The sequence below is a fragment of the Sardina pilchardus genome, chromosome 1 (genome assembly GCF_963854185.1).
Source record: "Sardina pilchardus chromosome 1, fSarPil1.1, whole genome shotgun sequence".
Classification (NCBI taxonomy): domain Eukaryota; kingdom Metazoa; phylum Chordata; class Actinopteri; order Clupeiformes; family Clupeidae; genus Sardina; species Sardina pilchardus.
In genome coordinates this window covers 50337145-50363871 of record NC_084994.1, presented here as the reverse complement: position 1 = coordinate 50363871, position 26727 = coordinate 50337145, and the positions used below count along the sequence as shown (strand labels likewise).

General features: G+C 48.1%; 3 protein-coding genes across 4 annotated transcripts; 1 reads left to right on the top strand and 2 right to left on the bottom strand.

The window, feature by feature from the left end:
• Positions 1–2265: 2265 nt before the first annotated feature.
• nptxrb (neuronal pentraxin receptor b) lies at positions 2266–6880 on the bottom strand. The gene is made up of 5 exons (XM_062548535.1): positions 5966–6880; positions 4901–5135; positions 4503–4744; positions 3890–4069; positions 2266–3796 (listed from the first exon to the last, which is right to left on the bottom strand). The coding sequence occupies exons 1-5, from the start codon at positions 6668–6670 to the stop codon at positions 3563–3565; spliced, it is 1596 nt and encodes a 531-aa protein (XP_062404519.1). The 5' UTR covers positions 6671–6880; the 3' UTR covers positions 2266–3562.
• Positions 6881–7678: 798 nt separating this feature from the next.
• On the bottom strand, positions 7679–12984 carry cbx6a (chromobox homolog 6a). Its single transcript, XM_062548483.1, has 5 exons — positions 12495–12984; positions 11744–11787; positions 11563–11628; positions 11314–11380; positions 7679–11053 (listed from the first exon to the last, which is right to left on the bottom strand). Exons 1-5 carry the CDS (start codon positions 12561–12563, stop codon positions 9653–9655), a joined length of 1647 nt encoding a protein of 548 aa, XP_062404467.1. The 5' UTR covers positions 12564–12984; the 3' UTR covers positions 7679–9652.
• A 146-nt stretch (positions 12985–13130) lies between these two features.
• On the top strand, positions 13131–26364 carry pla2g6 (phospholipase A2, group VI (cytosolic, calcium-independent)). 2 transcript variants are annotated; one of them, XM_062548503.1, is made up of 17 exons: positions 13131–13251; positions 14003–14218; positions 14552–14764; positions 14904–15084; positions 15226–15413; positions 15497–15593; positions 15864–16046; positions 16325–16433; positions 17386–17505; positions 18404–18494; positions 18674–18837; positions 18984–19134; positions 19453–19589; positions 20860–21014; positions 22590–22757; positions 22943–23016; positions 24961–26364. In XM_062548503.1, exons 2-17 carry the CDS (start codon positions 14004–14006, stop codon positions 25103–25105), a joined length of 2391 nt encoding a protein of 796 aa, XP_062404487.1. In that variant the 5' UTR covers positions 13131–13251; position 14003; the 3' UTR covers positions 25106–26364. The 2 variants fall into 2 exon arrangements, with proteins under 2 accessions (XP_062404487.1, XP_062404477.1); XM_062548493.1 differs by having other exon boundaries at positions 13160–13251; positions 14000–14218.
• The last annotated feature ends 363 nt before the right edge of the window (positions 26365–26727 follow it).

Genomic DNA, 26727 nt, shown 5'->3' with positions numbered 1-26727 from the left:
TGCCAGTGATGGATTGCTCTCGGTGACCCACATTAAGCGGTAGCCACATCTGGCTGTGCCCAATCCCCCAGGTGATCCCACTTTTGCCTCGCATGTCCTGCACGGAAATCGGGGACCTGGCTGGGCTGCACATCTGTTGTTTGCTGCATTCATTTCATTAAAGCAACACACATTTGCACGCTATTTTCTTTTTTAATGAAATTCTTCCTCATTCAATTATAACTAGGTTACTGTAAAATGAATACAATGATTACCTGTTACCTGCAGTTGTGAGTGATCATCCGTTGATGACGATATGCATCATGACTCCACTGTTGCAGTATGTGAAGCCCCATTTTCTTCCGTAGAAGTTAATCGGTGCATTGCTGTATTGCATATGGATTCATTTGTTAAAAGACACGGCTTTGGTTCTAGATGCAAGGATTAGGGGGGATTATCAATTCCTAGATAGATAGACAAACAGGCCACAGCGGGAAGGTATAATCTGGCTCTCTCGCTCAACTCTGGAGTTGGCCGTTGTAGAGGTCTGCTCATGTGTGTGAATTACAAAGTTATAACTGTTGCAGGCGGAGGACGCTCCCTCCTCCTTATCAAAAGGCACAGAATTCCGATTCCGAAACGTGAAATATTTTCCCTCACAGGTAGCCTTTCAAACACCTGTAGACACCAAGAGACCAAGAGGTCAGTTCTTTGAGCTAATCACCTAGAAGTGAAAGGATGCCCTAATAAGAGGCTGAAAAGACTGGAAATGGGAAGAGATGAGAGAACAGAGGTCAGGGCCACTCTACTCTGTACGGTGACCACTGCATTCATGTATGTGAGTAGAGTGGATTTTTCCCCTGAAAGGCGGCCAACTGTGCAGCGACCGGCTGTGTCAGGGGACCCGCTGGCCAAAGGATGAATAGATTTCTGGCTTTGTCCTGATAAACAAGCAGACGCCTAACACAGACCAGGGAGAGATGAGCTGATATTTGCACTGAAACACTGCAACGGTGATACTCAAAACAAATATGACTGATTATAATATTGTGGGCCTTTATAGAATACCAGTATCTCTAGCCTACATGCAAGTCTGTTATACTGCACATGAAGCCAGTTGTTAGTGGAAACGTCTTGAGCGAGTGATGTTTTAAGGACAGAGCTACTCTCGTTTGAGTAATGCCTGTGCCTGAGTGTGTGTGTGTGTGTGTGTTTTTGTGTGTGCTTGTGAGAGAGAGCGTGCGCGAGGGAAGAGTGTCATGTTTATGAATATTAATGGTGTAGACGCAGGGAGCATGCTGAGGAGGAGGCTGCAGGGGGCCAGACCCAGAGTGAGTGCTAATTAAGACTGATCAATAATTCAGCCAGAGACAGACAGGGGTCTGCCTGGGTGACTCAACACTGTTTCTTGTCAACACAATCAAGAGCGGACGATTCTGAGACTCATTTGTGAACGCCACCTGGGAAAAGCACAGCTCATGAACAGTGATCTAGCATGTACTGTAGGCATTATAGTGTAGTGATCTACAGTAGCATGTAGGCTCCATTTTGATGTTTCAGTGTTTGTCTGTAACTGGCACAGAGCAGTAACCTGACCTGAGTCAGCAGGACTGTAAGCAGAATGCTCTGAAGTACGTGGCGCTAAGGTGACAGTCAGCCCTGGGTTTAGCCCCAACTAATCTGCATAATCCAACTATTAGGCCAAATACATCGGCCTGAGCCCCACAACTGATGCACAATCCATGGACACAGGGGGATTATCCCAATCTCTGGCTTACTCTCTCCCTTTTCCAACAGGTCAGATTTTTTGGACAAACCACCCCCCTCCTTAAAAAAAAGAAAGTAGCCATGAATGGGACTCTAAAGATAACAAAGCAGCTAATTTTCAACCGAGTGAGAATGTCTAGATTTGTGGATCATAACAGCCCACGTCTATAACTACTTTGAAATGTGTGCTATGCGAAGCATTTGAGATAGGCCTATATATTAAGCTTCCTTGAGAGTTTTGGAAAAATCTTTCACAAGACGCCAAGCCAGCAGTTTCCAAAGCTGACTCCATCTGTTTTCTCTAAGATCTACCATGAGATGCATTGCTGTCAAAAGCATGGGAGTTGGCAGTCTTACTGGATGCCTTGTTGGACATTTTGATGAATCCATTTGAAATCCTTTTGTCTGTCTCTGTTGCTAAGCAACAATACTGAAAGGGCATTTTCAAACTTTTCGGACAAGTCTAAACATGAACATTTTTCTGAGTTGTCATAGAGACAGACAGACAAGTTGTCACTTTTGGTAGTTTTATTTCTTTTTTTTAGCCACAGTTTACAATTTTATCGAAGATCCATGGAGGTGCAACTGAACAAGCTCAACAATGACATCACATGTTATCAACACCATGACCCATAGCGATAGAAAAAAGAAAATCCAAGATTTTGGGCTATTTTCAGGCACTTTACAACCATTCGTAATATAATTTGTGAGGCATGGCTGAGAGTTAGCAGCCAAAACATCTTTAAATACACTTGTTTAAGGGCTTAGTCTCCTCTCACATATTTCTTTTCATTCTCATTGTTTGTACATTCAACCAGTTAATAAATACAATTTGGCTTTTGCTGGGGACTAACCGAAGGTAATGGATTGATGGATTGATGAGATTAGGTGAAATCATTCATGTGCACTGAGGGCCTGTTGTCTTGATAAGCCTGCATTCCCTTAGATAACAAACATGTACATACACTGATTAGTCCTGAGTACTATTCGGTTACGTAATATTACCTGCCCAATCGACATGTTCCAGGGCATCCCCAGGACCTATAGAGGGAGGCTCATTACAAGTTTATTACAACACTGCCCAAGCTTGCTTACTGTTGGAATAACCTTGACCTAATCACAACACATCACAGCAACAATATCTGCAAACCAGCGAGTACAACCAACAAAAGCTTGTGAGACTGTGACAGAAGCTTTACACACACGATGCATTATAATACGGTGATCAAACCATTTATGGCAATGACCTAATGGTTACATGTGAGTTGAGACATACGCGCACACACACACACACACACACACATATACACACACATATACACACACACACACACACATATACACACCCATACACACACACACACACACACACACACACACACACACACACACACACACACACATGATTTCCATTATCTTGCTGTGTATGCAAAACGCATTGTAGCAACACTTAAAATGGCAACTATCAAACAGGAAACCTGTAGAGAACAACACAAGCAGCAGACTAGATGACCCCTCTCAGTGCTCCACAGCGCAGACTGGCCACTGCTCCAGAGCCCTCTCTAAATGCAAACACACTGAGTAATTACACAAAGCTGCGAGCAGGCTTCACCCCTCACCCTTTACAACACCACCAGGGTGAGATGACTACTCTGTACATCAGTATGACTGTGCTAGAAAGACTGTCAGTGTGGACACTGAGATACGACACACAGCGAGGCTCTCGTAAAGGTCATGACCAGTTGTTGGTCTACTGTGGTGAATATCAAAACATCTTCCCAGCACCCCACCCCTCCCGCGGGGCCCCTCCCCCTTCCTACTGCTGTGGCCCTGAGCCGCGGGCGCAGGGGTCCACCGGCTCTTTGGTGGCTCCTCCCAAAACGTCCACGTCTCGATCTGTCCACGGGGACACGTTGCCCAGCTTGGCTGAGCCGCTGCAGCTGGCCAGGCTGGACACCTCTGTGGGGGACAGCACTCGGTCCCACATGTTGAACTTGGACAGTTCCCCAACCAGCGCCTGGGACGCATCGAACCGGCCTCCAAGGGTATCCTACAAACACAACATTTGCTCAGTACAGTGCATATTGTACCACTACTGTAATAAACATCGCACAATAAATCCTTTCATTCTAGAGACACTCACCTGCTCCTGCCCCAAGATGAGCACTCCCCCAGGTCTGATGGGATGCCAGGCCGCTAGACCTTCACCCTGGCCCTTCAACTTGCCTCCTTGGTAGGCCCGCCACACGCCATCCCGTAATGTCCAGCTGATACAGATGTGCTGCCAGAGGCCGACAGGGAGGGACAGGGGCAGCTGTGCTACCTGTGGAGGAGAAGACAGGTAAGTCTGAGCCTGAGATATACCTGGGAAGCGTTTTTGTGTGACCCACATGGAGAAACACCTGAGCCAGCTGTGACAACCATGTCAGGAAGGTGAGCTTAGTAAGCATAGAGGATGCAGTACACTCTTAGCACTCCATGCAGTTTTGTTTAGAAACATTTCACTCAAATCCACTGAGTAAATAAAGTCCAAGATGGTCTGATGGATTTCTATAATAAACATTCTTGCTGCTGCAATGATTCTCGAGCCTTCTTGAGCAACCTTGATATGCAACAATGCTTGTCTCTTCAATGGGTTTTCTGCTAGACACAGACAAGTGTTCCAGTACACTGATAGCTGGTACACTGATAGCTGGTTCCCTTTACACCAGTCCTATACGTGTTTGTGAGACGCCTGGTGGGCCGGCTACTCTTACCTTGTCGTTGATGAGCAGCTCAACAGGGTTGTGGACCCCTTGGAGCAGCACCAGCTCGTTGGGCTGTTCTGGGACGGCGTAGGAGAACGGGGTGCCGATGCCCCCCTCCGTGGGCTTCAGCCACATGCAGGCAGTGAAGGCGTACATCTCAGGGATGACCTTCCTGACCATCCCATACATGTAGTTGGTGCGCACTGGGAACGACAGCTTGTAGCCCTCTGGGTAGCTGTAGTCTGTAAGACCTACAAGACATCAGGAGGGGGAACTCAATGAGAAGTGAAATCAGAAAGCATGTCATGTTTTTATTCATGGCTTCTTATACTAGCATCTCTCCAAACTGAACTCTACCAGCTTCCCTCTTGCATCATTAATAAGTGAGTCATGAAGCGCTTGCTCACTCTGTTCCAGCTCGGCGATGCGGTTGTGGAGGGTGTTGAGTCCCTCGTCGATCTCCTTGTGGTGGCCCTGGGTCTCCTTGCGCAAGGCCTTCCTCTCCTTCTCCAGGAGCTCCATCTTCTTCTCCAGCTCCCCCTCCAGGTCCTCCACCCGCCAGCTGGGCTTGCCGCTGGCCTTGATGAAGCCCTTGGTGCCCACGTCCGTGTGGTTCTGGACCGGCGCCGGCCCTATCTCAGCCTGCTCCCCAGATGGAGGTGGACAGAGAGGGAAAAGAAGACGGATCAATACGTGTATTTTGGATCTGTGGAATACACATCGCTGCTGCTGCTGTGTGTTCTGAGGTGCTCCTCTCTCTCTCTCTCTCTCTCTCTCTCTCTCTCTCTCTCTCTTCTCTCTCTCTCTCTCTCTCTTGTGCTCTCTCCATCTCCTATTTCTCTACGCTCCATTCTACAAAACACAATCTCCACTTGTAAAAGAACCCCATCAGCCATAATGAAAACAGCAAAGGCTTTGCTTACGCCAGTGCTAAGAATCCATGCTCTGACCTGCTAGGAATCTTTTCAAGGTCTCCTCCACTCGTCCCCTCATCTTTTATGTATGTGCCTGAGCGGATGTGTGCGGAGGGCTGGGAGGTTGGGGGCAGCAGGTGCAGGATGTGCCCCAATGAGTGATGATGAGAAGAGGGCAGAGAGCAGTGAAAGGGCAAGTTGTCTCACTCACACCTCTACAGAACTAGCAGTACCAATGCCCAGTAGCCCTGATTTTGGAGGAATTTGTTCCATGTTGTCTTAATGGCTGTAAGGGATATATTTAAGTCCTTTTCAGTTTGAGGGAAGGATTAGGCTACAGTTTTTGACTTTACATTTTTGTTTTGTAAGCTCTTTCATTGTCAAGTCAAGACATACTAGTCTCTAAAGAGGAGTTCACTACACCACATGTTATCTAAACCATACAAATAATTGATCTGTTGAATTGCGTAACGACTCTTTCATGTCAAATAGTGGACTGATTCACATCCTTGTGAAAGTGACAGTACAAAGAAACCCACTGAAACTAGCCGCGCTTACCTCGAGCTTTTCAATGCGGTCTTTGAGCTGGAGAATGGCTTTCTCCAGTTCCTCTACAGCCCGGGCGGTTTGCAGCTGTGCTGCAGCCGATGCGCTCACGTCATCCCCGGCCATCAAGCGGCGGTTACCCGCCCAGACCCCCACGCTCCTCTCGGAGATGCTGGTGTCCTCCAGTCCACTTTCGCATTCCGAGAGCTTTCCAGTCAATTCCCCTATGGTTCTCTGGTCAATTTCTATCTGATCATTTTGCTGCATGACAGTTTGCCGTAGCTCTTCGGCAGTGGTTCTGAGATAGTGCCACTCGTCATCTGCGTAAGGGTCGTCGGCTTGCTGGTTGAAGCCTTTCGATTTACAATCTCCGACTGGAATTGGTGTGCAAATAAGCCGACTGAAGGTATATTGTTTGCGGTTCTCACCAGTCACCTGTCCAGGGCTGAGCTCGTTCAGTGTAGGAACCTCCATACCAAGGCCCAGGCCCCCTCCTTCGTATGATTCAGAACCGTGGAGAGCTCCCAGAGGGCCCGCGTACGCCACGGATCCAGGAGAGAGTGGCTGTAGGAGAGATTCCGTGGACAAAGATCGGTTGTCAGCTAGAGCTTGAGGTCCAGCAGGCGACGAGCGCGCGTAAACACCGGCAATGATGCAAATGACTGCGCCGAGAAAGGCCAGAACCCCGGCGGCCACCAGGACAACAACGAACTTCATCTTAGCCAAAAAATCCAAACAAGAATCCTCAAACCAGCCAGCGTCCCTTGTGCCCTAGTAATTTCGCGTTAGCAAATAGGCAACCCGAATTCTATCGGACAATCGACGAATGAAGGCAAACGCTTCTTGTAAAATGAACGCGCATTTGGCTCAAGACCTGTGATGTCCAGACGCTTTCTCGGATGGGCGCTCAGTCTCCTTCTGTGCGTTGCTAAGATGAGCTCTCAGTAGTTACTATGGGGACAGTGAGGGTAGGCGGAGAGATGAGTACAAAGAGGAGAGAGGCTGGATGCGTCAGCCAGCAGTGAACATCACGGCAAGGATGTGAGGGGGGTGAGGGGCCAGTCAGACACGCAAGCTTCCTGTAAAAGCTGGATCCTTCTGAAATGGGTTTGTGAGCTGAGTTTTATTTATTGTCAATACAGAATTCTAATCTGAGCTAGGCTCCAGTGTAAGCCTGCCATAAGACTGAAAGTTTCCATATTTTTGGCGAGCAATATTGTCAAAACATAGGCTACAGGTATGCGTTGTTTACACATAGCCTATATATGCCTAATCCTATATTTAATCTGAGAGGATGGGTGATGGATTCCAATCTTGAGGTGAACTGAATGAATAATGAGGTGTATTCCATCATACAAGGCAATTTAAGATGTCCTAAAATGCAGAAATACAAAACTGAGAAACAAGTTGTAATACGGAGTAGTACAGTAGTAACGCGTTAATAGTGGACAACACAATGGCCTAAAAGTTACAGTATATCATTATTAGATGTGTCTTTAAAATTGACATTAAAAGCTAATTACCAGCAGCCTATAGGCTGCTATTCCTTTAATTTCTTCAAGCTACGTCGAAACTCTCAGAATTGCAATCATGATGTGCAAGGATGCCACCATGGGGATGTGTAAAGGACTGCATGTATAGTAAATCTTACTCTTCAGTGGGATTGGTGGATTCATGTGGCATTAGTTCAAATGACAATGATAAAATAAAAAGCGTTCATTTGTCTTTAAAAGGTGAGTTTTATTAAAAGCCTCATACAAGAAACACACACACACTGGTACACACACAAAAAGCAACAATATTATGACACTTACATGACCTGTACAATAAGGGTTTGGAAACATGCTTCAGATACATTACAATGTCAATATCATCATTGTCATCATCATTATCATCATCGTCATCATAATCATATTCATCATTACCATTACCAAGAGCATTTACATTATACTTATTACCATAGAGACAAACTGTAGTCTTAACCACACAGAGTTCATAACCTGGGTTTTCCATTCACTCAAACCCACACTGAACTATTGAAATAACGATGGCTATTAAAATGTGGCATTTTTTAATTCACTTCAACAACATGGAAATAAAAAATCCCTCAAAAATGCACAAAAGCCCATATTTCAATGTTGACAACACTTAGCTTCCAGACAAAGATGATTTTGTCAAAGTGATTAAAAAAATCTGTCCGTCCCATTCTGAATGCCACTAATGACTCTCATCACTACATCCAACAAATTCAAAGCCCTATAACAATTTAAAATGTAGGCCACTAAAGTACAACTGAGCTGCCCTTCTTCAAAAAGGAAATATCCTGAAAACTGCCTTGCATTGCAAAGGTGCACTACCGATGAACCGATACCGACGACTGATATACAGGTAAACAAAACCTACTTCTTGGTTGAAATGTGGAACACTCCTACGACAGACTAGCCGTGACTACCACGTGTGGTTGCACTGAACGGAGCAGCAAAAAAGGCAAGACATGCGTTGACACTGGATACCGAACACATACACCAGAGGGGAGGCCCTAGGTCCGGGGCAGCACCAGAGAATGGTCTGTGTGGAGCGTCTCGTCTTCACCAGAGCACCCAGTTCAACCAAAGACACACATTTTTACTAAGATGACCACGCGGGCCCATCAGACTGCTGCCAAAAGCTTACAAACGATACTTGGCCTGTTTTTGATTCAGCACAACACACACAGATACCATCGACAGCAGTGTTCTGCATCTAGCGCGTTCTGACAACGTTCTGCCCAAGCTCCTCACAAACAGCTTTGGCCTATAATAGCCCCATAGGGATCACAGTAACGTCAAACACAAACTACTCCTTAAAGGCCGAGACACTGAGTGGTGAACAGAGAGTACATAGAGAAATCAAAAATCAAAATAAATCACACAAGAGCATATGGTAGGTTATATGTTACACTCAAAATGCAGTCCTCAGCTTAAATAAGAGTAAAATCAGCTTAGAGTCATGCCACACATGTCTCTCAGGGAACATGACATAACAAGATCAGAGAGGACAGAGGAACAATAACTTAAATGTCCTTAGTTTATGAGTTTTGTAGCTTTTATATTGTGCGTGCATATAAATACATGTCCTTATGCCTGTGCGATAACAGAGACAAAAACGTGTGGCAAGCGTCGTCTAGTGACAAACAATGAGGGAACATTTCTGACGAACACCTTGACTTGATGCTAGACACACTGGAGTGTGTGCATAATATTGCCTTGTCCTGCTTCCCAAGTGCAAGTGCTAATAAACAATCTGTTAACCTACACTAGGACTCTAAAGCACAAACAGCACTCTCCTTCTCAAGGTACCACCGTGGTTTCAATTTAGACCGATGCTCCCGGAAATAGCGTAATGGCAAAACTATGTGTCCTTCAATGTAACCGCCTGTTGTGGTCCCTTGGGGTCAGCCAGACCCAACTAGAACCTGCGCTGCGTTTCCTAGACTAGAGAGCCAGCCTGCGGAACTCACTGGAGTGGTTAAGACTACCTCCGTATCATCAATATTGTGCCAGAGGACATGCGTGGGGGACAGGAGAGCTTCTGCTAGGGGGCCTTACTGCAGCGTCTGGGTGCGTTATCATCTCTATTCTTGATCCATAAAAATACATTTCACTTCCTGTGATGAACGCAGGACTGGCGGGGCGGGCGGGTCCCCCTGGCTGGTGCGCTCTATGGCTGGGGCACCGGCGCGGCTGGGAGGGGCAGCGCCGGCTCGTCGGCCTGGGGAGGGGTGGACGGGGAGGTGGCGGAGGTGGCGGAGGGGGAGGCGGGTCCTGAGCCTGCTTCGGCGGGCTGGCAGAACTCCTTGATGGTGACGGTGAGGAGGTTGGTGGTGACGTCGGTCACCACCACGTTGGCGCCGCGGGGGGCCATCTCGGGGTGCCAGTCCGGGTCGCCCTCCACGGGCGCCCGCGTCTCCCCCGGCAGGCTGGCGGAGGGGGAGTCCTCGGCAGGCGCGGGCGCGGCGGTGTCTGACGTGGCGGCGGGCGGCTGGGCGGGGCGGGCGCAGCGCTGGCGGAGGCCTCTTCTGCCCCTCGGAGACGCCGTGGCGCCGCCGCCGCCGCCGCCCTCCTCGCCCTCCTCGTCCTCCAGGGAGGAGGAGGACGACCGCGAGGACGAGAGCGAGGGCGAGCAGGGCAGGAAGGCGCCCGCCTCGGGCACGGCGGCGCTCTGCGCGGCGCTCGGCTGCGGCTGGGACGAGGCGCCCCCCTGGGCGGCGGCCCGGGGGCTCAGTTTGAGAGGAGACGCCCGCGCCCGGGGCTGGGGTGGCGCGCGCGGCGCTGCCAGCTGCCTCTGGCGAGGGGTGGGAGGCCTGCTGTCGGAGCCGCTGGAGCTGGAGGGCGAGGGCGGAGACTGGTACTGGGGCACAGCCGGCGGGGTGCTGGCAGAGGCTGGCGCGGACGTGCCCCCCACGCGGGCCTCCGTGTTGGACGCCATGCCGGCGCTGGGCTGGAAAGAGACGGGCCCGATGGCCTGCAGCCCGTACGGCTTTCCGTACATGGGGAAGCCCGTCATCTTCATGGGCGGCTGGAACGGCCGGTAGGGGACTTCGCCGGACCTCTTGCCGATGATGCGGTTCCGCGAGGGGATCCCGGTCCGCCTGCTGGCCGCCCCGCCGCCTCCCGCCTTGTCGATGACCTTCAGGTTCAGGATGATGCGACCTCGCTTGACCTCCCGGGGCTTGACCCTGCGGTTCAGGATGCGCACCGTCTCGGAGAAGGGCGAGATGGGGGGCCGGGAGGAGAGGGCGCCGGAGGCCGAGCCGCTCGGGGGGGCCAGGGGGTCGGGCCGGGGCAGTGGGCGGCGCGACATGCGGTGGCAGCGGCGGATGTCCTTCTTCAGCTTGTGGGAGGCGGCCAGCGAGTGGAGCTTAGGAGAGGGAGCGGGGGCCGCGGACGCGGACGAGGAGGGGGGGTTGGACGCCGGAGCGGCGGAACCGGAGGGAGGAGGCCGAGCGGATGGAGGACGAGCCGACGGGGGCCGGGCGGACGGGGGCCGAGAGGCAGAGCGGCGCGGGGCGGGGCGGGGGCCCGAGGCCCGGGAGGAGGGCTCTCCTGACTTGGCCCGTGCCTGGATAAAGGAAGCACATGGGGTCCTTACTCGGAGTGTCTCACACAAAACCCTACGCATTCACAATGAATTGCATGACCTTCTATCATTATCACACTACCAACATCTGACTGATGGAACGTACTACAGTAACATGATTGCATGCTTTATGGAAGTACTGTAATTACAGTGCAGAACATTGGCGTGACCTTTTAGAGAGATCTGATATAGGCTGAACTCCCTTCATGAGTCAGTGGAAATAATCATTCAAAGACTCAAACCTTGAGAACAAAGTTTTTCGGTTTAGGCCCACGCTTCTTTGGCCCATAGAGTTCCTGTTCACGTTCTCTGAAGATGAAAGAACAGTCTGACTCAATTTCATGCCACCATTTTGTATTACAGGACATAAGGCTTCTTAAAGTGAATTAAATTAAATTGAATAATATATACTTAATTTGCAAGTGCCTACTATTACTTGTAGACTTAGGATAATACACTCCAGTGTCTAGAAACAAAGAGAATGTACATACTTCTGTTCAAAACCTGAGATGAGTCGGTCATCCAGAATATTTTCCTCTGGTTCCCATGTGCTATACCTGTGATAAAAATAGAAATAGAGGTAATATCACAACATGTAGGCCTACACATACAGAACAACTACGGACTACTGTACATTGCAACCTCCAATGAGTTTTTGAAAGGGCTACTTACTTCAATGCCCATCCTTTCCACTTCACGAGATATTCGATACTACCCTAGAAGAGCAAAAAAAGCGTTCAGCACGGGCAAACCTCATAACACAATGCAGGACTGAGTCAAGCTTCTGAAACTATTATGCCTCTGTGTTCAATAATACTCTCCTTGTTAAGCTCGGTCACATTTTTGTAAGGCTATAATCAGTTATAAATCGATTATAACCCGATGTTTCTGCAACTAACATTACACAACTTATAACTCACAAACTTACAATCACTCATGATTCATGAACTCCTTTACAGCTTAGCACTTTGCTTATCCATCATCAAAGTGTTGGAGATTTAAATGCAGCTGCCAAAGTAATTCATGCACAAACTAATGACCTATTTCTTAGCCAGTTGTAAGTTAATTCAGCTAACGCTGATGTGTAGCACGCTAGCTTGCTACGATTCAGCCACGCAAAGCATTCCCTCCAAGTTGTCGGTAGTGGATGCGTTTAATCTACTGCGTACAGTTTCACGTCTATGAATGAGGAGCTCGTAACAGAATTGTAATAGACTCTGTTCTGCAAAAAAATTGCTGACCGAAAAATCAAACAATTAGAGGGTTGGCCGTTATTAAGCAAGTTAAGACCTAATGTTAGGCCTGCCCCTCGTCATTGCGGGGGAACCGCGAAGCCTCGGTTCTCGGCATCGGCATACGACCGAAGCGACCCTCACCCTTCAGCCGCAACACAACCAAATAAAAGGCCAAAACCAGCACCCACTTTTCGGACGCGACGTTTCAGGATGGCTTCCGCGGCGAAAACACGATCTCCGACCGCAGAGAGCTCCATGTTTTCCAGACTCTCCTGGTGGTTCTGTCCGCTGTCTAGCCGCTGGCGGGGAGAACACTTAACAAATTTGTGACAGCAACAAACCCCGAGGCAAGAGAGCAACTGTCACGTGTCCCAGGTCAGCTCCTTCTGGTCGTCCTAGCAACGTCAAGGCACCAGGGAGGATGCTGTTCGTGGGCCGATAGAGGCAGAAAAAGTATGGCTTGTCCTCATCCAGTCGATGCTTGTCCTAGTCAATAACCTGCTGCACAGGTTCACATATTGTGTGCAACATACACTAAATTGAACAGACTAAATTGGAGAGGAGTATTTTCTGCGGCGGGTTATATGGTCGTAGCTGATGTAGAGGTATAGTGATAACACGGTTGCGAGATAGCTATCAGCACAAATGTGAAATGATAGCTTGAGGTCTAGTAATAGTGCAGGCTGGCGAAGTTGTGTGCTTGTGATAAAAAAACAGAATTTACTGCCCTCTCGTACCGCCCACTGGTTTAAATGTCTCAGCTGATTGGACTGACTAGACACCCTTGGCTGCCAGATGATTGGACAACAACTAGTCTGTCAGTGCTTGAATGTAGTTTGGTTGGAGTGCGGCGATTGTTGATGTTCTTCTGTCATAAATCGTTCATCTATCACGCTACTAGAGCTAGAGCTAGTAGAGTCAAGAAAGAAAACTCGGGATCAGAAGGTAGGTGCATCTCAACTGTTGGATTAGAATAAGACGATTAGTCCTATCGAGGTTTAGTGATCACAGAACACGTCATATTATACGTATTGTTTAACACGCTAACCCTGTCACCGTGTTAGCGATGTGCCAGCTAAGTTATGTGAGAAGTACCATACATACAGCGTGCCCAGTCAGTCAGCAAATGTTAGTTTTAACTTCACTCCACTTTTGAGCCGAGTGTTAAGGTAAGTGAGGTTGATTGCACAAACTCGTGATTGCAAAGGGGAGAGCATTTCAAAGTTGCTTATCGTTGCAATCGTTCAGTTAGCTTAACCTTTCCTCTGAATAACCTATCCGCTTGCTTGCTTGCTTGCTTGCCTGGTAAAATGACACGTAAAAGCACCATCAGAAGTGCAAGGCTAAGAAAAAACAAGACTACAACTTAATGTTGGAGGATTGTCTCTATGACTGGTGGTATTTACGTCCGAAACTAAACCTGGTGATTTTTAATCTGTTTGCTTGCACTGCGTAGTACATCACTTTTGAATGAGTCTGCCAAAAGTCTCGATGTGAGGTTTACTTTGTGCTGTTCAATGCAGTCTATTGTCAGCTATCAGTGTAAGCTGTATAATAGTTTGACCTGTGAAATCAGCTGTCCATTGATGGGAAAATGCAAATCTTCTGAAACATCTTTCTTTTTGTTGTAAACTGCCCAGCACTCTTCGAATAATACCACAAAGTGTTTTGCTGACAGTCTGAATGCTTTCAGCAGTATGCAGTTCTTGGGCCGTCTCTTGGACACTGTGTCCTCTGTCTCCAACTTGTTCACCAACCCATACCGTGTGAGGGATGTCCCGCTGTCTGACTACAGTGGAGGGGGCCGGACGAGGCTGAAGGACGACGGCAGGATAGTTTTGTACAGGAATCCACCCAGCCAGTCCTGGGACTGTCTGCTGCTGTGTCCCGAGACGCCGGCAACTGCCCTCAGGTACGCCAGTCTTGGTGTGACTGAAGAAATATGACGTGAATCTCAGAGTGTTGTTTCTGTTTTGCTTTCAGTTTCTTATGTTATCTAATGAACAGGTCATGTGAATGAACTTCCCTTCGGGGGACACACCTAATCAGCTAACTCATTCTGGGAGATATCCTAAAGAAACACTTTAGCTTAACATTTATTGCATAGCATTTTTTGTAATGCTTTGTTGAAGATTGCTGGATGTTTATACAGACAGGATGAGTAAATAATTTAAGAAGAGTTAAATATCCTTAAACCTCCATCATGTTTAGTGGTGTCAATTTCTCAGTGTTCTTTTATTTCCAGGCTGTTCCAAGTGGCCTCAGAAGAGGATGCCATGAACTGGTACCCTCAGTATGCCCTCAAACTCCGCCCCTTCTATGAGATGATCCCGTCATTAAAACCTGAGACCATCCAGCCAATAGTGGACTGCATTCGCAATCATCCCGACTTCAGCTCCGCCCATATCGCTGTGGATAGGGGGTTAAGGGACTGCTTGAAGCACAACTATGTTCTGAGGTAAGATTTCTCTTCAGGACAAGGGTGTGACGGAAGGTATTGAGAACCAATTAAGTTGGTGAGACAAAGAGGTAAGGTGCGGCTCATGTTATTGCAGTTCTTTCTTTCGTTCTTCCTAACTTCCTGTGTCTCTTCTCAGTCAAATCAATGCTCGTGACGGCCAGGGTCAAACCCCCCTACACCTGGCCTGTGAGCACGGTGATGTCGTCTGCGTCAGTGAGCTTCTCGACGAGTGCCAGGCTCGCACCGACATCAAAGACAAAAATGGAGACACGCCCATGCACTGTGCTGCTAAGCAGGACACAGCAGCCGTCATAGAGGTGAGCGGCAGGCCGAGGCCTTGCGAACAGCTGTGTAGTAGTGCGCTACGGATAGGTCAATAACTCGCCTCGAGAACGGATAACACTGCCGAATCTTCCCTGTTCTCCTTCTCGCTTCTCGCTAAGTCTTTGTGTTGCCAGGTGCTGTGCTGCCGTCTGTGTGCCGGGGTGAACGAGCTCAACCTGGCGGGCGAGACGCCCCTCCACGTGGCCTGCCGGCAGGGGCGCGCTGAGGCGGTCAAGGCTCTGCTGGGCGGCGGGGCCAAGTGTGACGTTCTTGGAGGCCACTGTTATCCCATTCACACGGCCATGAAGTACAGCCAGAGAGGGTGAGCAGAGCGGCAGGGAAACAGCTTCAGCTTCTTCACCTGTCCTTGAGGGTTGGCTTTAACCAAATGTTTGTCCTGTCCAGCTGTGCGGAGGCCATCTTGACGGCGGACCCTGCTCAGCTCCAGGCAGAGGACCCCATGTACGGAGGCACTCCACTGCACTGGGCCAAGACTTCTGAGGTCAGGGCCTTTTACTGTACAGTCATCTTGTGGCGATAAGGACCATTTGTTCTCACTGATAGACATTTATGAGACACTAATGGCTCTTGGTATCCTGGCCTACTGGGATACAGAATGTTAAGACGTGAGGAACTACGCCAAGAAGTTATTTTTATACAGTCCTAACAGTGCTTTGCTTTGTGGCTGTATGACAAACTGGGAACTGTCCACGTGCAAATTGATTTTCATCAGCTGCTGTATAAAAACGCTCTCCTCTTCCCTTTGGCCCAGATGACTCGGATGTTGCTGGATCGAGGCTGCAATGTGAACTACCTCAGCAAGACGGGGGAGAGCCCGCTCCACATCCTGACCAAGAAGGACCGCTTTGAGGCGGCCATGGTGCTGCTGACCCACGGTGGAGACGCCAACATCCGCGGCCCCGACGGGAACACCGCCCTTCACCTGGCCATGAAGGTAGCGCAGGCTGGCTGATGCTGGACACTGTGCCCTGTAGGGTGACCTTGAGTCCGCTCTGTTCAGTATCTCAGTTCACTACTAACATTACATTAGTATCAGTGTAGTAACATTACTGTGGTATTACATTAATATTACACGGTTTACACCACAGTTCTAACCCAGCATACTTTTGTCTGATTGAACTAAATGCAGGTCCTCTATCTGTCCATTTTGAGTGTGCCCTAAACAAATGTTTACTGTATGGATTACTCAGCCGGTCATTTTTGTTTGTTCAGCTGGATCACATGGACCTGATTAAGGCTTTGATCGTGTTTGGAGCAGATGTGGAGATCCACAACGACCTGGGAGAGACGCCCGGCCTCATCGCTGCACGCAGCAGCAAAGGTGAGGCAGCAGAGGGGTGGGGTGATGTGGGGTGGGGTGAAGTGGGGTGGGGTGCGCTCAGACCAGGTGTCCCTTTCAGTAGGAGAACAGAGGGCGATGAGGCAGTGATGGAGAGGATTGTGTTGACAGCTGTGCCAGAAATGTCTTCAATGGAGTTTCTAGAAAAAGTTGCCTTTCAAAAAAAGGAAGGAAGTTGCTGTAGCCTTGAGGTCAAAGTGGTTTTCACACCTGTAGTTGCTGCAGCTGTACTGTAGGTGAGCAGGGGAACGGCTCGTAAGTTTTCATGCATGTGTTTGTAGAGGGGCATGTAATGATAACATATTTAACATATTTATACTAGATATAAATATTTGCTGTCTTGTCTGCTAAATTGAATGTAACATATTAAATTATGACTGGCTGTGTTTACATGTTTGTTTACAGTCATTGTGTGGACAGACAGTTTTTTGTGCTTTCATTAAATATGTACATTAATGTTAATATACAGTAACTAAAGCATGCATTGCATGTATTCCCTGCACCTTACCGTACCTCTATACTGTACATAATTACCGTGTTCTTTTGAACAGTAGTTCTACATACTCAAATTGATAACAAAGGATTGATTATTTGAAAGTGTACTAATGATTTGAGTTATGTTGTGTTTGTTTTATTTGGGTCATGATGAGCATGTTTATGCATTTCTATGTCTCTCATCACCACAAACAATTCCTCCCTCCTCTCTTTCTCTCTTCTCTCACTCCTTCTCTCTCTCTGTCTCTCCATCTCTCTCTCTGTCTGTCTCTCCCTCTCTGTCTCCCTCTCTGTCTCTCTCCCTCTCTGTCTCCCTCTCTGTCTCCCTCTCTGTCTCTCTCCCTCTCTCTCTCTCTCTCTCTCTCTCTCTCCCTCTCCCTCCCTCTCCTCTGGTCTTGTTGTGAATGCATGGCTCTAACCACTGGCCTTGTGTTGGAAGGCCCCAACAGAAAGATTCTGCTGGACATGCTGTGTAGTGTGGGAGCCGAGCGCTGCCACCCTCCATCCTCAGAGCTGCTCTCCCCCAGCCGGAGAGTGACCACTCCTAGTCCTGGCATAGGTAATGACCCCCCCCCCCTCCTCCATCCTCAGAGCTGCTCTCCCCCAGCCGGAGAGTGACCACTCCTAGTCCTGGCATAGGTAATGACCCCCCCCCCCCCCCCTCCTCCACCCCAGAGAGACCTCCACCCCACTCCACTCCTCTCCACTCCTCTCCACTCCACTGTGCTATGCTCCATCCCCCTCCCATCCCCTAGACAGCTCTTGCTCTGTCACGCATTCTTGGGAAACTGAAATGTCGTCATCAGCTCTCCTCTCTCCTTTTAGGGTCGCGTCACATGGCTCCTTTAGTGTTGGTTTGACTGCCCGTGTTCCTCTTCTGTTTGTACCCTGTGTCTATGTGTGTGTTCTCTAACTTAAGACTGCCTAGTAGCATATTAGCATGTTAGCATGGCCTCAGTGAGTCTTCACGTCTCTCCCTGATTTCCTCTGTGTGGGCAGAGAAGAGTTGGTATCTCTGGGTTGGGTTTCCTGTTTATGTGACCTCTTTCTGTCATGGCTGAGAGTGGCCATTCTCTGTTCCCTCTTTGACGGCTGTAGAAACAGTACGTGGTCTCACCGAGCAACCTCTTGAACTCTCTTTCCTTGAAGTCTTGTTACAATGCAGTTTTATTTGCTCAGAAAACAATAATTGATCAAGAAAACAGTTCGCTACCTTAGAGGTGATAGTTATTCTGAAGTTATTGTCTCCTTGTTGTCCTATTTATGATGAATAACAAAAATAGCAGGAATAATCTTTTAAACTAACCTGTGGGATGATGATGATCTATGAGATGTACTGTATGCATCCTGGTGAATGTGCACTGTGTGTTGTCTGGTGATGTGATGATCTACTGATCAGTTGAGCCTCTCCATCTTCATCGTCTGTGACCGTGTGTGTGTGTGTGTTTGGCTGACAGGGTTTGAGGACCTCATGCATGTGTCTGCTACACTCTCAGCCATGAGCGGGGGGCGAGCGGAGGTGGACGGGATCAAACCAGGAAGCACAAAGTATGTCTGAGTGGACGTGGGAGCAAGACATTAATATTCATTTATTTATTCGGCCTGCCATTTATTGTGGAGAATAAGACACATGCCAAATATTAGGTGTTATGTTCTAGCTTCATCAACAACATGAATAGAAGTGTGGCTGTGTTGTTGAGTGTGGCCCTCTGCTCCTCTCCCCCCAGGACGGAGAGGCTGCTGTGTCTGGACGGAGGCGGGATCAAGGGCCTGGTTCTGATCCAGTTGCTGATCGCACTGGAGCGAGAGGCCGGTCGGCCAATCAGAGAGCTCTTTGACTGGGTGGCGGGAACTAGCACTGGAGGCATACTTGCTCTGGCTGTTATACATGGTGTGTGTGTGTGTGTGTCTGTGTTAGTGTGTCTGTGTTAGTGTGTGTGAGTGTGTGTGTCTCTGTCTGTGTCTCTGTCTGTGTCTGTGTGTGTTTGTGTGTGTCAGTGAGTCGGTGTGCTAAGCATCTGCCTGTGTTGTGTGCAGGTAAGTCCATGCCGTACCTGCGCTGTCTGTACTTCCGCATGAAGGAGCAGGTGTTCAAGGGATCGCGGCCGTACGAGTCGGCCCCTCTGGAGGACTTCCTGAAGAAGGAGTTTGGAGAGAACACCAAGATGACCGACGTCAAGCACCCCAGGTACAGTACGAGCATCCACGTCAAGTGTCTGTGAAGTAGCTCTCAGTGTGAAAACTGTGATCGCAGAAACCATTTCATCCTTTGTCATGGCAGTGGGTTTATCTTTAATTGTGTTTTGTCTGGCTTTCTCTCTCTCTCTCTTTCTTTCTTAAATTCTTTCTTCCCTTTTGTATTTTGAGTTTCTTTTGACTTGCTTTCTCTCTCTTTCCGTCTTACTTAAATCCTGTCTTCCTTTTGTCTTTAATTTTCCTTTGTCTTGATTTCTCTCGTTCTTTCTCTCTTTCTTTCTCTCTTAAATCCTTTCTTCTCTGGCTCCAGGGTGATGGTGACGAGTGTGCTTGCTGACAGACACCCGGGGGAGCTGCACATCTTTAGGAACTACGACCCCCCGGTCCTCCAGCGTGACCCACCTTACGCCTCCACGGCCACCTTCAAGCCTCTCACCATCCCAGAAGGTACGGCGTGCTGTCAGCCCCACGGCCGCTCTTAATCCCTCTGCCTGGGACTCGCTCGTGGTCTTGTGTGGCGGAGGAGGGCAGGAACTCTGCAGAGTGTGACGGTGTCGTCGTCTCTCTGTTTGAGTAGAGCTGCTTTCCTGTCTGGGATTAGCAGCGCAACCCCCAAACCTGTTTCACTCTCAAATCTACCGTAGACTCGTCAGAAAATGACTTGCCTTTGGTGAAGAATAGGGCCGGTTCTTTAGAATAGGATGAGTAATCCGCAACATAGTGTGAGACTTTATTGGCCTGATAAGGATTGTTCTGAACTCCTGTAGAAGTGAGTGATTTGAATAGTGTTGCCTACTCTGATGGCAGATGTTGAGAGCCACAGTGCGGGTATCTGAATGTCACAGTTTCACTGAGAGATGACTGACTGTGTTCGCTCTGTTCACGAGCTCAGTCGCCTCCGAGTGGAAACAGGATGTGGGCCAAAGGAGGGGGAATTAGGCCACATGCCTTTTCAGAGGCCCGTCAGCGGAGAGCGACATGACTGAGTTCTGAAGGTGTGTGTGCTGAAGTGCCGTCATCATGCATGCGACCACAACGCAAGCGGCTTCAGTAGCACATGCCACTCGGGTCAGTCCGCCTGACACGCGCGGCTGCAGAAGCAACACCGATTGTGTCAGTCGTCGACCTTTCTCATCTGTTGAGATCGGTTTTAGTCAGTACATCTGACGAGCAGCACGGAACGGGGTTGGTGGTGTAAGTGATTTGATTTTACAGTCCCTCGTGATTCTCAGTTAGCCACGGTCACTTGAGTCCCACCACACACACACACATACACACACAGACACACACACACACACACACACACACACACATGCACTTTTGTGGCACACAGCATTCAGAGCTCCTTGGTTTAGTATGCCTGCTGTTCTTTCAGGATGGGAGGATGAGGATGTGTTGATAGTTGGATACACTGTGGAACCCCCCAGAAAGCGTAGGAAGGTGACTGATGAAGGTGTGTCTCCGTGTGTGTGTGTGTGTCTGTCTGTGTGTGTGTGTTTGTGTGTGTGTCTGTCTGTGTATGTATGTGTGTGTGTGTGTGTGTGTGTGTGTGTGTGTGTGTGTGTGTGTGTGAGAGAGAGGGGGGGTGGGTTCTGGGTGCACTAGGGGAAAAGATAAATCACCACAAGGTCTTTACTTGGTCACAAGGAATATTACATTAAGATGCCGCCAGTCTTTATTTATTTCTCTCTCCCTCTCTCTCTCTCGCCCTCTTTAGAACAATTGGTCTGGCGTGCCGCCCGTTCCAGTGGTGCCGCCCCCACCTACTTCCGGCCAATGGGCCGCTTCCTGGACGGAGGGCTGCTGGCCAATAACCCCACGCTGGACGCCATGACGGAGATCCACCACCACAACAAGGCCCTGAAGGCACAGGTCTGGAGCTCACCATGGCAACAGCATAAAGCTCTTAAAGGGATATTCCGCCATTTGTGGAAATACGCTCATTTTCCACCTTCCCTCGAGCAAAACAATCGATATTTACCTTGCTCCCGTTCATCCAGCCATTCTGTGAGTCTGGCGATACAACTTTTAGCTTCAGCCTAGCATAGATCATTGAATCGGATTAGACCATTAGCTTCTCGCCTGCTAGCTTCATGTTTAAAAGTGACTAAGATTTCTGGTAATTTTCCCATTTAAAACGTGTCTCCTCTCAAGTTAGAAAGTGCAATAAGACCAACTGAAAATGAAACCTGGCGTTTTTCTAGGCTGATTTGACATGGAACTACACTCTCATCTGGCGTAATAATCAAGGCAACTTGCAGCTACTGGCACTACTACTGCTTGTTGTCTATGGGGACTATTTTCAAATGCTGCGTACGATATCACTGCGCCTATGGTACGTTTGCAAGTTGCCTTGATTATTACGCCAGATGAGAGTGTAGTTCCATGTCAAATCAGCCTAGAAAAACGCCAGGTTTCATTTTCAGTTGGTCTTATTGCACTTTCTAACTTGAGAGGAGACACGTTTTAAATGGGAAAATTACCAGAAATCGTAGTCACTTTTAAACATGAAGCTAGCAGGCAAGAAGCTAATGGTCTAATCCGATTCAGTGATCTATGCTAGGCTGAAGCTAAAAGTTGTATCGCCAGACTCACAGAATGGCTGGATGAACGGGAACAAGGTAAATATCGATTGTTTTGCTCGAGGGGAGGTGGAAAATGAGCGTATTTCCAAAAATGGCGGAATATCCCTTTAAGCAGCATTCACGCCAAGAACGATAATGAGAACTATAACCATAACGATAAAATTGTCCAAACTGGCCAACGATAGGCAAAGTCTCTCCTCGTGTTAATAATTGTGATGGCTAAAATATTATGGGTTCTGATTGGATGTTAGCTTTTTATCGTTATCCTTAATATTTGTTTATAGTTAGCGTTATAGTTATCGTTCTTGGTGTGAACGGCCCTTTAATCAGTGGGAACTTCCAGTAGGAAACCCTTACTACAATTAGACTTCCTCCATAGTTCAGCTGTACAGGTGGTGATCTCTGTATGAGGGGACGTTACATTCTTAGACCTGAGTGACGGGACATTCATTAATTCATCCAATGTCAGGAAATTGGCCATTTAAGAATGTCATTAGGATAAGTCCGATAAGACATGCAGTGTTTCCGTAGTCTAGTGTAGTTCTTACCGGTTATGACTGTTGAGTGACAAAGTTGAAGACTACCAGAAACATCTGGTTGGTCGTTCTTTATTTCCATCCATAAGATTGAATATATCCAATCTCTAGGGAGGAAATCTGTCTCCCTGATGTGTGTGATATTGATGCCTACAGGTACAATAATGTTCTCGCTCAGGCATATGAATGTTGTAGCCCTGCACTCAACGCTGAGGTTTTCCCCCCTCCCTTGCCTCCCTCCATCTCTCTCTCTCTCTCTCTCTCTCTCTCTCTCTCTCTCTCTCTCTCTCTCTCTCTCTCTCTCTCTCTCTCTCTGTCTCTCTCAGGGGAGAGGTGTGGAGGCGCGTAGGCTGGGTGTGGTGCTGTCCCTGGGCACTGGGAAACCCCCTCAGGTGGCGGTCAGCTCGGTGGACGTGTTCCGGCCCTCCAACCCCCTGGAGCTGGCCAAGTCTTTTGTGGGAGCCAAGGAACTGGGCAAGATGCTGGTGGACTGTGTGAGTGCTGGCTGGACTGCACTGGGCCTTTGTCTTTTTTTTCCCTGTTAATGCTAGCTAAGGACAAAGAGCAGTTCCTCTAGAAAAAGTGAACAATAAGTAGCAGTGGTCAGCAATCTTCTGAACTATTGAAGTGTTCTTGACTCTCTCTCTCTCTCTTTCTGTTCTTTCTGTTTCTCTCTCAGTGCACAGACTCTGATGGCTGTGCCGTGGACCGGGCTCGTTCCTGGTGTGAGATGACGGACATAATCTACCACAGGTCAGTCAGGCTGCGGGAGACGCTAGCGATAGACGCACCAAACTCTCATGACCAGATACTCATGAGGAACACACCAGACTCTCATGAGAAACACACCAGACCCTCATGACCAGACCCTCATGAGAAACACACCAAACTCTCATGACCAGACCCTCATGAGAAACACACCAGACTATCATGGGAAACACACCAAACTCTCATGACCAGACCCTCATGAGAAACACACCAGACTATCATGGGAAACACACCAAACTCTCATGACCAGACCCTCATGAGAAACACACCAGACTATCATGGGAAACACACCAAACTCTCATGACCAGACCCTCATGAGAAACACACCAGACTATCATGGGAAACACACCAAACTCTCATGACCAGACCCTCATGAGAAACACACCAGACTATCATGAGAAGTACACCAGACCCTCATGAGGAACACACCAAGCTCACTTGAGAAACACACCAAACTCTCATGAGGAACACACCAAGCTCTCATGAGGAACACACCAGACTTCTCTCTGTGCTCTACATTATCAGTGAGCTTCATAAGCTCCTCCCTCCCCCTGGAGACTTCACTGATATGGAGCGTCTCATCCCATTAGTTCTGTTATCATCACACGTTGATTTCATTTCTCTGTTTTCTGTCTCTGTATTATTCTGTTTCCCAGAATGTACAGCACAGGCAGTAAGCAGCTTGACGGAAATCCTTTCGGTTCCTTTTGCTCTCTCGTTCCACCGGCGCGGCTCTCCTTCCCGTGTCACTTCCTCTCTGTCCCGCTCCCTGGGCCGCTGGCCTCTCTGGTTTCCATGGCGTCCGATCCTGTTCCCTGTTCTCTTTGTCCTCCCTCTCCCCTCTCTTGTTCTACCCTCAGGCCCTCCTGTGCACAGACCTGCGCTCCCTTCACAGCCTCATATATGTACTATATTTATTACTACTGACCATTAAGATGTCTGAAAATGGTGGGGAAAAGCCAATCGGGGTTTCCCAAAGCCCAAGATAATGTCCTCAAATGCCTTGTGTTGGGTTGAAACAGCTCTGATTAGAGAGTGTTTATTCTACAGATGGAGTACAACAGTGTACATTGTGCACATGTACTGTCTATATACTGTATAATCCTCACCACTCCTGTGCAGCTCTGCAATTTCCTCCTCTCTTCTTTACCCCACACCATTATTCCCTCCATTCTTCCTCTAATGTCTCTCTCTCTCTCTTCTCCCTGTGAGTCGAGTTTCATTATTCCCTCAATTCTTCGTCTAATGTCTCTCTCTCTCCTTCTCTCTCTCTCACTCTCCTCCCTGCGAGTCGAGTTTCAGTTGGTCCGAACATGCGTCTTATTTTTCAGTGGTGAGAATAGTGATAGTGGTTAAACAATGTTTGAGATATTTTTAATGTGGGGCATTATAAATAGAATGGCTCTCGGAGAGTGCAAACCACAGCCAAGGCCAAATGTCGTATCTGGCCATTAGTGAAAGTGAAATGAAATGTGTGAAGGTGGCTTGTGTGTTGGATCGGCTCCATGAGTGTATTTAGTTCTTCCTTGACCCGTGCTAGACTTTACCACAATGTTTCATGGAAATCGGGCCGGCTGTTTTCACGTAATCCTGAATACAGACACACAAACAAATAGCACTGAAAACATAACCTCCCTGGTGCAGGTACTAAAGTTTTGCTAAAATCCATTCTGAGTTAAAGTTTGTTCTGTTCGTTTTGACTGAATGACGTGTTCTAAAGTCCGGTCTGTTTGTTTTGTGACTGAATACTGAATCACATCTATCAGTGACTGTTTTGTGACTGAAAATCCTAAAATCAATTCTGTTTTGTACATAGACTGTACACTCTATAGTTTTGTGACTGAATGACACAATCTAAAGTCCATTCTGTTTCTTTTGTGACTGAATGACCTCTATTAAAGTCCGCCCTGTTGTCCTGCTGTGCTGTAGGCTGAGCCCTCAGCTGTCCCAGGAGGTGCTGCTGGACGAGGTGAGCGACGCGGTGCTGGTGGACATGCTGTGGGAGACGCAGATGTACCTGTACGAGCAGAGGGCCCAGATCACCACCCTCGCCCAGCAGCTGCTGCAGGCCTGAACCTACATTACCTGACCAGGTGTGGCCTCACCTGACCCATCAGACGTGCTCGTACAGCGTGGCGTTGAGGCAGAGGCTAGAGAGGAGGAAGTGTGTCTGTAAGTGTGTGACCAGGAAGATGGACTCTGACATTATCATGACCTATGACCTTGTCAGGGGGAGGCGAGAGACTTTTGATATTCAGGGAAAGGATATATATTGGCTTTGTGTGTGTGTGTGTGTGTGTTTGTGTGTGCGTGTGCGTGTTCATGTGTGTTTGTGTGTGTGTGTGTGTGTGTGTGTGTGTGTGTGTGTGTGTTGGTTTGTATGTGTGTGAGTATGTTTGTTAGAGACCAGGCAAAAATGTAACAAAAAATCATGCAAAAATGCATTTTCTGTCTTATGTTCACATGTGGTTCTTACATAGGTAAGGGAGAGAGGATCTGTTTGTTATGGTTCATGTCATGAACAAAACTGCTTTCTAATGAGTCATGGCTGTAGCCTTTGCCTGAAGAGGAATGTTGCACATTGATTAACAGAAGTGAATGTGTCTGTGCTGCATAATGTGGAAGTATGACTATTCAGGCTTGGGATCAAAGGCGTCATGCAGAAGGTGAATGGCATGCGATGGCTGTACAGATGTGCTTCATAACAACACCAACAAACTGGAGTCTGGTGCATTCCATTACATCAGTCACTTGTACTGTTTAAAGTTGTTCAGACATGTTAAATGGTCCAACTTGCTCTCTGTAACACAGAGCTGTAATTGAAGTTTACGTGACAAACAACAAACCCTGCAGATATCCACATCATACTGAAATATTTCCTGTCTCCTGCTCGACTGAACTCCGTGCTTTCTCACTGTCAGAGGCCGAGCCGTATCTATGCATATGCTAACACTCCATTTTACTTCTTGAGTATAAATCAAATTATGTGACATTATCCGCACAAGTTCTACAACTAACTTTGTGTACAAGCTATTGATATAATATTAACATGAATTATTTATGTATTATTAATATGCAGCATTATTTATATGTGAGCCGGAAACCAATTGACCTTTTTTGTTTGTATGGATGTAGATGTAATACCTCTGAAGTGGTGTGTTGGTGTCTACCTGTGGTCTGCTCCAGGCCTTCTCTTTGCACTATTCTAGTTTTAACACCAAAAGTGACATGTGTTTCCCCTCGGAGGAGTTGCTATCATGTTTTGTATTAGTTTATTAAAGCCGTTATGAAGTGGTTATTAAATTATGTATCACACATTAAACCTGTGGAATCTACCCTCTCAACTGTCTCGGTTGTCTTTTTTATTTTCATCTACTAATAGACCTTTTAAGTTCGCCTACAGAAAGGATCCAAAGCTGCCATCTTTGCCCATATAAGGAGATCCGGGAGTTAATTGAAACTAACTGCCTATGGCAAGTTGCATTGTAAATTAGCTCTTGGGTAGCTTTTTTGTAGGCGAAATCCAGAGGTCTATTGTCGTCGGTCAGATTGGCCGCCCCCAACGTTGGTCCCTGGCATAGTTCGCCCCCTGGTGCCCGTGTCTTTGTAATGAGCTGAGCTGCCTGCCATATGCCGGGCAGCGTTCACCTGGGCCACTCAGGTGTGCCAGTCCGCCCGCAGGTCAGCAGCTCTCCT

Excerpts from the sequence above, each read along its gene's own strand:
- pla2g6 (XM_062548503.1), top strand. The coding sequence starts at position 14,004 with ATGCAGTTCTTGGGCCGTCTCTTGGACACTGTGTCCTCTGTCTCCAAC. Across the intron at positions 18,838-18,983 it reads TGCTCTGGCTGTTATACATG|GTAAGTCCATGCCGTACCTG; the intron begins GTGTGTGTGTGT and ends TGTTGTGTGCAG. Across the intron at positions 19,135-19,452 it reads ACCGACGTCAAGCACCCCAG|GGTGATGGTGACGAGTGTGC; the intron begins GTACAGTACGAG and ends CTCTGGCTCCAG.
- nptxrb (XM_062548535.1), bottom strand. The coding sequence starts at position 6,670 with ATGAAGTTCGTTGTTGTCCTGGTGGCCGCCGGGGTTCTGGCCTTTCTC. Across the intron at positions 5,136-5,965 it reads ACCGCATTGAAAAGCTCGAG|GCTGAGATAGGGCCGGCGCC; the intron begins GTAAGCGCGGCT and ends TCTGGGGAGCAG. Across the intron at positions 3,797-3,889 it reads TCATCTTGGGGCAGGAGCAG|GATACCCTTGGAGGCCGGTT; the intron begins GTGAGTGTCTCT and ends TTGTGTTTGTAG.
- cbx6a (XM_062548483.1), bottom strand. The coding sequence starts at position 12,563 with ATGGAGCTCTCTGCGGTCGGAGATCGTGTTTTCGCCGCGGAAGCCATC. Across the intron at positions 11,788-12,494 it reads TGAAACGTCGCGTCCGAAAA|GGTAGTATCGAATATCTCGT; the intron begins GTGGGTGCTGGT and ends TTGCTCTTCTAG. Across the intron at positions 11,629-11,743 it reads TGGAAAGGATGGGCATTGAA|GTATAGCACATGGGAACCAG; the intron begins GTAAGTAGCCCT and ends TTTTTATCACAG.